The sequence below is a fragment of the Brassica napus genome, chromosome A6 (genome assembly GCF_020379485.1).
Source record: "Brassica napus cultivar Da-Ae chromosome A6, Da-Ae, whole genome shotgun sequence".
Lineage (NCBI taxonomy): Eukaryota > Viridiplantae > Streptophyta > Magnoliopsida > Brassicales > Brassicaceae > Brassica > Brassica napus.
The window spans coordinates 17330057-17342239 of record NC_063439.1 but is presented as its reverse complement, the minus strand read 5'-3'; the positions used below and the strand labels follow the sequence as shown (position 1 = coordinate 17342239).

The 12183-nt window shown below is 40.7% G+C and overlaps 1 protein-coding gene and 1 pseudogene across 1 annotated transcript; one reads left to right on the top strand and one right to left on the bottom strand.

The window, feature by feature from the left end:
* Positions 1–4461: 4461 nt before the first annotated feature.
* Positions 4462–4947, top strand: LOC125609967 (uncharacterized protein At1g43920, Chloroplastic-like). Its single transcript, XM_048781601.1, has 2 exons — positions 4462–4578; positions 4693–4947. The coding sequence occupies exons 1-2, from the start codon at positions 4462–4464 to the stop codon at positions 4945–4947; spliced, it is 372 nt and encodes a 123-aa protein (XP_048637558.1).
* A 6156-nt stretch (positions 4948–11103) lies between these two features.
* LOC125610107 lies at positions 11104–12183 on the bottom strand (annotated as a pseudogene).

Sequence of the window (12183 nt, the reverse complement as noted above, 5' to 3'; positions counted from 1 at the left end):
GCGAGTTCTGGTTTGTGGAATCTGAAGTCTGTAAGTTAAGTTCTCCAATGATCTGCGAGTTCTTTGTTGGTTGAGGTTCCAAAGTTGGAAGTGAAGATGTGAATTGCACAAGAAAGGTTGGTCAGAGACTGAAGGAATCAGGGTGAAGTTGATGGAAGGTGCAGCTGGTCTACAACGTCAGGTTGGTCAAGATCAGAGGCGGTTTAGTTCTGGGTTATTGGCTGGTCTTGTTTTCAGAACGGTGCTATCAACTTCAAGACTTAAATCGTGTTGCTACTTGGTTTGTTTCCGCTGCGATCACATAGGTATGTGTGTGATGCTTGTATGGTTTTTTTTTTTGGTCACTGAGGTCTGCTACAAGGAGGTTTGAAATATGGTTAGATCACATGGATTGTATTCTGTGTTTTGCACAAGATTGCTCAAGGTTCTGATCTGGCGTCAGGTTGTGTGTTGGGCATATCAGCTTGCTTAAGTTGGATACATTGTGGTCTAGGATGCTTTAAAGAATGGTCACTTCTGGTACATGTGAATATCAGTTCTAAGGGACGCTTTAGAGGATGGGTATGTGTGTGTGTATCTGGTGCCATTTGAAGATGGGTCAAGGTTTCATGCTCCGTATGGACAGTGCAGATGGGTGAAGAAACAATTTCAGAAATCTGTTGGTAATTACAGGTTAAAGGGTAAAGGAAAATCAGTGTGGGTTTCAGATTTGAGAGGTTTCAGTCTAAAGGGTCAGGCTCAGAAGAATGGGTTTAGATTACTGAGAATCTAAGAAGCTTGGGTGTTGATGATCAAAGGGCAATGGAAGATCATCACAAAGCTTGTTGCAGTCTAGGAAGTCAGCATGGGATTAGATTGCATTGTCTGTTGTTTGTCATTCAGGAGCAGAGATATGCTAAGATAATGGAGTACTCTAAAACAACAGATGAGTTTATTCTTCTCGGGCAGGAACAAGAAAGTGTTCTAAAAGAAGAAGCAAAGAGTATTATCAAAGTCAAGTAGAAGTCTGCTGGAGCAAAAGGCTTAACAGTTTGCAGGATCAGACGTGGCTATTGTCATGTTGCAGCTGTAAGAAGAAGTTGTTGCGCCGAGCTGGAGGAGCTGCAGATAAGCTCGAGCGAGAGCTATGGTGACACAAATATTTTGTGTATTGACTTGGCAGAAGAAATGATATACTTTTGGTGAAAGCTGATGGCAAATATCAGTGTCGTAGAAACCAAGTTTGAAGCAAATGGTTTCTGGGTCTTAAGATTCAAAGAACATGAATCTAAAGAAGTTGGATAAGCTGACTAGTAGAGAAGCTTAGACATGGAAGACTGGAGATTCAAGGAAGATGTCAAGGGTAAAGCGCCAAGATCTTCTGGTCATATAATCAGTTCAATTGTCTGTGGTATGAGTTAGCGAGTGTCTGGTGGCTGACAAGAAGAACCTAGTGAAGGGAAGTGAAGCTGAGGTTAGAGTCACGTAAAACTTCAGGGTACTGTTCCAGGAGGAGGAGCTGGTGTTACAGAGGCTGTAATATTCAGTAGGGTTTTAATTCTCAGGAGTGGAGCTACATGCAAAGTTTATAAGTGAGGTTTTGCGGGAAAGATAGAAGACATAGTTCAAGGTGGAGCTACTTCATCAGATGATAAACTCAACAAAAAAAAAAAAAATCAAGATACTAAGAGAGGAGCAGCTGGATGGTTATTCAGTGGTTTGGTTTGAGTATGGTTCTTGGAAAGCACATTCAGAGAGTTCTCAGTTGAAGCAGTTGGAAGAGACAGGGACAAGTTTGTTAGGCTGTCTCAAAAGTAGTGCTTCAAGGAATGTCAGCGATTGCAGAGCTCATAGCAGGGACAGTCAAGAGAGTATTGAAATATCAGAGGCATGATATTTTTCGGAGCTGATGGATAAGAAGATTTATGTCAGCGTACAAGTTGCAGACATTGAAAGAGACAAGCGTAGGTGATGCTGAAATTGTCTCAAGGTTGCCACTTCAAGGAGGTTGGAGTTGTTATACATTATACATGATAAAGGCAGAGAATCTCAAGTTGTCTGGTGGCATCAGGAAGGTAGTTTCGGTTGGTCTTCTCAGAGAAAGGCACTTGCAGGTTCTGATTAAGTGTGGAAGCTCAGTGTGCAACATGCTGGAGATAAGAGTTGGTCTGTTATAGTTGAAGAAGCAGATCTTGATCTCGAGTTTGATGTGGAAAAAACTGTAATTGAATATCTCAGGAGCATCTCAACATTTGTTGATGAGAGATAAGGTTTAAAGAGTACAGGCAGTGGTATACAAGCTGTTGGTACTGATCTATTTACTCAGAGAATTAGACAAGGGTTTGGTGTCTAAAAGGTTCATGACGAGGTGAAGTTGTGAAGGGTGTTATGTTGTCATTCAGTAACGGGACAGGTGGAGTCAAGGCTGAATGGTTAAACAGATGACTGAGTAAATGTGTATAGCAAACAGAGATCCAAGGGCAAGTGATATTGCTTAAAGGGATCGAAGAATGATGCAAATGCAAATCAAAGGAAGCTGCATTCAGAGACAAAGGCAGGAGGTGTCTAGTGTCTGGTTTTTCATCATTAAGTTTGTGTTAAGAGGTCACTTTCAGGAACGTGAAGTGAAGATTCATCAGTGGAAAAGACGTGTCAAAGGAGTACTGATGAAAGGCTGCAAATAAAGAATTGTTGCAGGGAGTTCTACAGCAAAAAGAATGGCTTCAAAGGTTCTAGAGTGAAGCACACAAGGCTGTAAAGAGAAGTTTCAGGAAATCCATAGGCTTGGGGATGTGAGACTGGTTTAAAGAAGCTGACGGAGGTTTAGTTTCTTGGTGCGGTGGTTCTGCTGATGCAGAAGGGTTTGAACAAGGTTAAGCAAAGATATCTATTTTCGAAAGTCTTCCTAGCAAGGTGGAGCTAGGCGGCGTGTCTTGTTGGTAACAACAACGGAGGAGATTGATGCTTAAAGTTCAAGAAAGTCAATGTAAATACAATCTCAGGTTTAAATAAGACTAACAGGATGTTGGTTGAGATTGTTTTGCAGGTTTGAGTCAGGGATTGCTTCAGACTGAAGCATGTATGATTCAGGGATCTACTGCATATGATTCAAGGGAGTTTGTTCTAATGTCAGTGCACATGACGAGATCAAACAGCTAGCACAGAATCAAGTTGCAGGAAGGAAAGGTTATATTTTTCAATCATTTTAACAGGCTGGTGGTTATGACAGAAACCATAGTGGAAACTGTGTGATTGACTAAGCTCATAAGCAGTCATGCTTAGTGAAGTTTTCTGTTGGGCTTTAACAAGTTTTGAATATTTTCTTACTTGTTATTGATCTGTTTCTGAGTGGGTTTTACTCAGGTATTGGTAAGATACAAACACAATAATCAGTGAGAGTTTTAAGCTTGACAGGAGGTGTCAAAGCTGGTATAGCTCAAGAGCAGACATGGGACTATCAAAAGCTCAGGGAAGAATGTAGTGACTCACTCATTCAGAGCATGAATAGTGTGTCTAGGTTCATTGATGGTATATCAAAGGAGTGATAGAGGGTCAATGAAGAGTTTACACAAGGCTGTGTAAAAAGCTGGTTATGAAACTCAAAGGGGACATTGAAATGTTAATAGCTTCAGAGAAGCACTGTGGTTTTGCAGGGCTGAAGTTCTTTTAGCATTATGTGGCTGTTTAAGTTCTTATGCAGGTTATTGGAAGTTGACGTTTGCCAAGGTTAGAGTTGGGTTTCAACAATTCTAAGGGGCAGCTCACGAAGGATTCTTCATGCTTGAATCAAGGTGGAGATTGTTGGATGGTGATTCAACAATTAAGAATCTGATCTTAGCTTGATGACGTTACAAGAAGAAGGTGTAATTGGAACTTGAAGAAAGGTATACGAGGAGAAGTATATTGAAGATTAATGGGAATTCGGCCAAAAAAATACTGAACATGGCAAGAATGGCCAAAAGAAACATGGACATACTCGGTAGCCAAAAAAAGCACAAACTTTCATTGACTTTTACAGTTTATTAAGAACGTTACGATTGACTAACCAAATTATCCCACCGTTAATAGAGTTAACAGATAATTTAGATGACGTTAATTTTGGGTGTTAAAGAATACGACGTCGTTTCATCTCTTTGTCTGATTAAAGACAAATGAATGAAACGACGTAGTTTCATTTATTTTTGAAATTAAAAATTTGTGCTCTATCAGGATCGAACCCGTGCTCTTGTGCTTAAATGTACGGGTTTTTGCCACTGAGCTAATGGACTTTACATTAGATTGACGAACAGAGTTAGTTATATTATCTTCGACGACGTCTTCTCCTAACCCTAAATTCCCAAATCATAAAATCAGAAGCTCGACGAGGACGACGAACAGAGCTCGATTCTCTTCAATTTCTTCCTTAAGAAGCTCGATTCTCACCTTTCCTTCTTCGATTGTCACATGATGAGTTCGGGTTGTGAGGATTCGTCTGTGAATACGATGGGTATTCGTGGTATCCCAGAGCAATGCGGCTGTGGTCGAAGAACTGGGATTTACACATCAAAAACGAAGGAAAATCCAGGAAGAACTTTCTTTAGATGCCCAACGTTTCGAAATGTAAGTGTTTTCCCGTGTTTAAATTGATTATGGGTCTTGTTGATTGTGTTTATGTAACCTTAGATTTTGTTTGAAATTGTTTGAACATAGATTTTGTTCATGTTTTGTGTCCAGGATCACTTGTATAAATGGGTAGATGAAGCTGTCTACGAAGAGGTTCAAGATGCATTGCCTAAAGTTGATTGCTTTGCATCGGATTTGAGGAAGCTCAAAATGGAGATAGACAGCCTCAAAAATGAGGAGGAAGAGTTGAAAGAAGATCTCAGGAAGGCTACCAATGAAGTTAAGAAGCTGAATGTGATCATGAAAGTGGGTTTTCTGGTGGCATCAGTTTCTTGTATTGTGTTCTTCATGAGAAAGAGGCAGTAGGAATGGGTTGTGTAATTCTGTAATGTGTTCTTCTTGTGTTGATTCTCTAATGGTTATTCTCATCTAGGAGACTATGTTTGTGTAATTCTGTAATGGTTTAGGACTCATGTTGTAAGACTCTTTTATGTTATGGATGATGATGTTAGACTTTGTTTACTTCTTCTTCTTCGTTCTAATAGATTAGACCAACAAAAAAGAATAAAACATAAACCATTTTCATTGTTTAACACAACATCATCAGCATCTTAAAACAAGAGCATCCGAAAGAAACAACATCATCATCCTAAAAGAAAAACAAGAGCATCCGAGAGAAACAACATCATCATTACACAACAAAACAAAAGAGACAACATCATCATCTAAGAGAACCATCTTCCCCACGTTCCTGTCTGTGATGCTTGTGAAGATTGGGGAACTTCCCATCGTGATGGTTGACCTTGTGAAGATTGGGGAGCTTCCCATGTTGATGCTTGAGCTTGTGAGGAGTGAGCTTCTGAGGATTGAGCTTGTGAGGATTGAGCTTGAGACGCTTCAAAATGTAGTCCCTGTATCATATAAACGAATGGTCAATAACCTCAACAAACTCATACACATTACCAGTAGCTAAAAAACTAAGACCCTTACCTGATATTTCCTTGGTCTGCCTCTTGGTTTCTTAGGTGGACTCGGAACAGAACCTTTATTACACTTGTTCTTGTAGTGGCCTTCTTCTTTGCAGTTAGAGCATGTCATTACTCTGTTCGCACGGCTCATCTTAGTAGTAGATTTTGTCTCATTGGCTCCCTTCTTTCTGTCATGGTTTTTAGGCCTACCAGGATTACCAGTTCGATTAGGTGGTGGAATCACACCTAATCTATTGGTCTGAGGCCACTCTATCATCCCATTTACAGGAGTGATCCCATAATTGTACGTCTCACGCCACTTAGAAGTTGTGTAGCACTCAGCAACAAATTCAGAAAGCTTTCTCTTCGCACCAAGGATAACCTTAGCAGCATGGATGCACGGAATACCATTCATTTGCCAGCCTCGACATGCACAAGTCTCCTTCTCCAAACTCACAACATAGCACTGGTCTTGATACTCCACCTCAGTCTCTGGCCCAATTGCCCAACGCAATATACACTCGTGGCACTTTTTCTCAACCCTGTCTAACTCTTTATGTGTCTTCATGGTAAATCTAGTCTTCCTGTCTGCAGCCATTTTGGACCGGGTGAAGTTTCTAGTCATACATTGGCGCCTTATCTCCTCTAACAAGTCGAGCAGAGGCTTCTTTCTAGCCTCCCTGATGGTCTTGTTGAAGGACTCACACAAGTTATTCAGATTGTCATTGCAATGGGAGCCTATCTTGAAGTAAGCTCTAGACCAAGTCTCTGGCTTTGTCTTGATCAGAGATGCATGAGCGAGTGGATCATAGCTCTTAAGCTCATCCATGTTGTACTTGAACATACCAGGAGTGTAGGACCTTGCAATGCACCAGAAGAACCTCTGTAACCTTAGATCTTTTCCACCTTTCCTCCAGTTCTCGTAAATATGGCGACAACACTGCCTATGCTCAGCTTCTGGAAGGAGGTTATGAACTGCCTTCACTAACCCCTACACAAACAAATAAATCAGAAAAAACTCAGAAATTCGAACAAAAAAAATCAGAAAAAATCTCATTCATCTAATCATGAAAAAATTTCAGAAACATCTCCAAAGTGTTTACCTTTTGTTTGTCAGACATTATAACGAAGCCTTTCCCATCTTCCAATCCCAAATCTAAGGCCAAACGTGTCACAAACCAATCCCAGTTTGTATCATTCTCTATCTCCACTACAGCCCAAGCAATTGGAACAATCCTATTGTCTCCATCTCTTCCAACCGCAGCCAACAATTGTCCCTTGATGTCCCACTTCAAAAAGGCTCCGTCTAAGCCAATAACTGGCCTACAAGTCTTCTTCCATGATTCCTTTTGTGCTTGGAAACACATGTAGAGCCTGTAGAACCTCTGCTTGCTTCGAATTGTGGCTCCTGGTATGGTCTCAATGTCCATGGTGGATCCAGGATTGCTCCTAAAGATCTCTGCTTGGTAATCCCAGATTTTATCAAAATGCTCCTCATGGGTCTTCCTCCTTTCTCTCATAACCTTCGTCTTCGCCTTAATGCATGAGTTTTCTTTGACGTCCATCTGATACTCCCGCAAGATCTCCGCCTGTATCTCCTTTGCTGTGATCTTTGGATTCAGCCTCAACCTCTCCGCAAATAGACTTGCAATTGCTGACCTCTTAAGTATCCTCGACTGCCCTGTCTTCTCACACCTATGGTCATTGACGTATGTCTTTACCATCAACTTCTGTTTCCTCCTATCGTAAGAACAGTAGACCATCCACGGACATGGAACCTCATCATCTCTCATCTCAGCAGCACATTTTGCACCCATCTTCAAGCTACTGGATATGTAGAACCTGATGTTGTATCTGGTTTTGAGGGTATACCTGAGACAAGTATGTTTGAAGTCCTCAGCATCTGAAAAAGTCTTGCCAAGCTGAAGGAGCTCCTCTGGATCAGTGTCTGCTCTGTAAGCTTGTGCAGGTATCATCTCCTCTTCATTCTCATCATCTGATGACACAGGATCAGGGATTTTATTTTCATCCCAAGCATAATCATCCCCTTCGTCTTCATCAATCTCACACTCATCATTTATTGCTTCATCACCAAAATGAAGACCCAAATCTCTACAGTTTTCTTCCTCGATGCCACCAATACCATCCTCATCTTCTAATTCAACCCCATCATCTACTAATGTGAGCTTACCATCCCCAAATTCTTCTGCTTCAACCAACTCTGCTTCAACCAAACCATCTTCATTTCTCGGACATTCTTCTCTGTCATCATCACCAAATGTCACAGACTCCGTCGTCACCGTAACAGTCTTTGTCGTCACCTTCTGCTTCTTCTTCGAGTTTCCAGGACGAGCCACAGTCTCTGTCGTCACCTTCTGCTTCTTCTTCGAGTTAGGAGGAGACAGAGTTGAACCACCATATGAAGTTCCACGCCTCGTGGTCTTCTCCGGAGATGACAAAGTCACAGAAGCACTCCCATCACCACCTTTCTTCTCCGGCGACCCATATGAAGTTCCCCGCCTTGTCTTCGACGGCGGAGTAGATGCCAACATCTCTATCCCTTCAACTCTTTTACTCTTCCTCGATCTCTCCGGCGACAAACTCACAGAAGCACCGCGTTTTCCACTCTTCTTCGCCTGTTGAACCGCTTCTTCACTCCCACCACCATTTCCACTCTTCTTCGCCTGTTGAACCGCTTCTTCACTCCCACCACCATTTCCATCCTTGTTCGATTGTTGAACCGCTTCTTCACTCCCGTAATCGAAATTCCTCATCGCTCCAAAGATCACAACCTCCCTTCCATTCCTTGTGAACTTTGTCTTCACCATTCACTCACCATTCAAAAAAGCCCCAAATCAATTTGAGTTTCTGTGAAATTAGGGTTCGTCTTTTTATTTCATTCATCCCCGTCGTTAACTCAATAAAAGGAAGTTTGTTTCATAATCTTTCGAAAAGTCCACTAGCTCAGTGGCAAAACCCCCTCCTAAAGACCACGAGTGCACGAGTTCGAGCCCACCCTTCCACCATTTTAATTAAATAAAACGACGACGTCTTGACTTTTTTTCTTAAACCAAAAAACTGAATGAAACGACGTAGTTTTGCTAAACGGCTGTATTTAACGTTGATTAACCACCGTCTTAACTGTCAGTTAACGGTGTCTTAATCTGGTCGGTCAATCAATGTTTCTTAATAAACTGATAAAAGTCAATAAAAGTTCAGGGTTTTATTGGCCAGCCTCGAGTCCATGTTTCTTTTGGCCATTCTTGCCATGTTCAGTATTTTTTTGGCCGAATTCCCGAAGATTAATACAAAGTGTTGAAAGCTTCTGGTTGCCAGAGAAGGTTTCAGGCTGAGCTGGATAAGCTGGGCACATGACTCTCACGTGAGTTGTTATCTTCAATATAAAGGAGCTTCTGTTTTGGTCACGTAAGGTAATCATCTTCTTCGTTCTGTTCTTGAGCGATTCAGCGAGAGAGAGAGAGATTAAAATACTAAAGAGTGTACGTGAGGATGGTACTCTCGGGTTAGGGTTTCTTTGGGGTTATCTTTGTTCCTTTGTTATCTTCTTCTTCACTCTTGTAAACCGATTGGGTTGTAATCGGTGGTGAGCGAACGTCTTGTATAGCCACGCCGGAGGCAGTTTCCGGCCGATCTATCGAACTTGGGGACCGAAAGGTCCTAACCGGATGTACCCGTTAGTTAACACGGTGAACCGGGTTACATGAGTGTGTTCTGATTCAAGCTCAAGCTAGTGGTTCTTGAAACTTATCAATGGCGACCAAAGGGATCTTGATTCTCAACACATAACTTATAATCTACTAATTAATTAGCTTTGTGACGAAATACATTCAATATAGAATGATGTTAAAGAGAATCAAACATTCATTCAAACAAAAAATAAAGAGAATCAAACACTACTAGTAGAGGCACAGAAGAATCTAACAAGAACTTCTTCCTAGCAAGAGCAGCAAAAAAAAAGAAAAAGAAAACAAAAAGACATTTCATTTGTGTGATTTTTATTTTGTAAAAATTTCATTTGTGTGTTGAAGACCTCACGGTCCAAACAGATTGATTGATTCTGGTGACACGCTCTATAAACAAAAGGATATGTTCCTCGTTTGCCTTCTTAACTCAGGGTCCCTGCACTCACGAACGGTTCGATCCAATTCAGAAACTTTTACAGATTCAGTCTTTCATCATCAATGCAAGAGCAGACAAGTTGGTTTCAAACCTCTGGATAAGGTATATTATTAGTATCAGAAGCCTTGGCCCTGGTGGGATGCTCACATCTCTTAGCGCGCTTCATTCACATTCCAAAAAAACGACAACACATCAGTCTTAGTTGCTACACAAACCAAAACTTTGAGACGATATAAATGTACATATCAGTGAGCAAAGGCAACGTATGATCTGTTAAAAGTGTTTTCTTGAAGTTCTTCTCGTACTTCTCTAGACCTAGCTAGCTTCAGCAGCATAGTTCTTGATCGTGTGTAAAACGGGTCTTCGGGGCTCGGCTTAGAGAATCTTTCTCCCAACTTCGTTAAAAATGGAGGTAAGAAGAAATGCTTGTGCACCTGATTCATAATATATATACATGTAAAGAATGATACTCGCCTTGAAAAAGTATTCCTTGGAAGACAGCAAAACCAGCAGCAGTGGTGACTGCATTGAGAGGCTGTCCTTGCAAGCCTTGGCTCACAAAAGAGTACGCAAATTCATTTGACAATTTTCGGAGAAGTGCCAAGTACATATTTGCATGGATATAACAAAATATAAGATAAGAGCTATACATTGTTTCTGACATTTTGTAGATGTTGCTTAGTGGTTTACTAAAAAGATTAACAAATGAATTATGTTTATAGACGTTCATGAAATGTGAAGTGAACTCCCATAGATTGATTACTATTGGTGAACCACCATAAAGATTCCGAGCTACTAGATTGGATTGAGATGCTGATTTTGTCTCCTTGCCGTTTTTGATTATGATTATGATGATTTGGACTAAATGGATCTGAGATTTGGCTCTGCTCAGATTACTTTAGCCTGGGTTTGTTACAGAAGAAACAACATTTAATTTGAAAAAAAAAAGGATCAAAGATCAATCAGAACATGCACTATTTCCCCCAAGTTGAAGAAAACAACTGAAGGCATAAACAAACTGAAAGGCACCTAGACCGACTTATATGCTGCTGGATAAGAAAAACAAAAGCTTGACAAGGACGATGTCAACTATTGAATCTTCATCAACAATCACACGTCACTTTTTCACATTTTCCTCAAGCACAAATCAACATTTTCTCTTCCCACTAATAAATTGCAATTATATATCTATCGAAAGACTGAGAATTATTCTACATGTCGACTGACAAACCAAACTTATTGATTACCTTGAAGACTATAGTAATAAACATACCAATGGTACTATCTTGTAACAGTTGAGGCCTACCAAGATACGCGGCAAAACAAAGGCTGCCTCAACCACTTTGTCCAAAAGACAAAAATATCACTAGCAACAGCTGAAACATGCGTGTTATTCTTCTAATTCACCAAGTTATATCAAAACAAGAAACGTCCACAACAGAACAGCAGAATCATGAAATGAGCTCTCCTACGTTAACTAGTACATAGAGTTCAACGATACTAAGATAAAATGCTGCTTCATACAGGGAGCTACTACACCTAGTCTCCCTAGAAGAGCACATAAACAAACGTATCTTATTACATAGTTGTCCAAAATCGAAAAAAGGTAAGTTATTATTCCCTGGGAGATAGAAAAGATCTCTAATTCAACTCCATTCCATCTCCAGCCTGGCTGCAAATTGGGCTCACGGCAGCAAAAGACCTCTCGAAAGGAGAAGAATGAAACTGAGCGTCACGTCGGCGACGCTTGACGCAGCTTTCAGAGGGTTGACTCTTATCATCGAGCTTCCTCCGGACTCCTTTAACCGCCTGTTCCTCAGCCGGTGAGAGTGGGAAAATCCGGCCACTTGCTCGGCACAAAGAGTTGTGGTTATCATACAGGATCCGTTGGTTGCAGTTCTTGTCACAGACATGGTTCAACCCGGTTAGCTTGCAACGGTACATATTTCCACACACATTTTCGTTCTCGCATTTTCAGTCACATTTGTGAGATGGGTTGGGCCCATCGCGACCTAGTATCGCAGACAAGTAGATAACATTGGCCGAACCAACCACGGGTGATATTCCAAATATCTCCATTGTTATTTATTTTTTTTTGTTCAAAGCTTCTAACGTCGTCTTCACAGTCTGTATCATAATAAAGTTAAGTGCCAATCGTTTCCAGATCAATTCAATTTCAATCCACAATGATACACATAGATTGCCTCAACAATCACATTCCATGAAAAAGTACAAATCCTACAACCGAAATCGATTCACTATACACATTATTATTATTATTCCTAATCGGAATGAGGTTAATTGCACAAAATGAATCAATTAGACCTAATCGCGGTAGGTAAACATTATATGAATAAATGTAGGACCGCAGGAATTCTGAATGAAAATCATGAAACAAAAACAGTTAGAATAATATTAAAACAATAAAAAGTTTGAAATATCTTTTGAAGATAGACAAATATAGATTTGAACAAGAAGATGGGAGAGAGAGAGG

Bases quoted from the DNA above. Each gene is read 5' to 3' on its own strand.
- LOC125609967 (XM_048781601.1), top strand. From the start codon at position 4,462: ATGGGTATTCGTGGTATCCCAGAGCAATGCGGCTGTGGTCGAAGAACT. The intron at 4,579-4,692 runs GTAAGTGTTTTC...TTTTGTGTCCAG, and splicing joins GATGCCCAACGTTTCGAAAT to GATCACTTGTATAAATGGGT.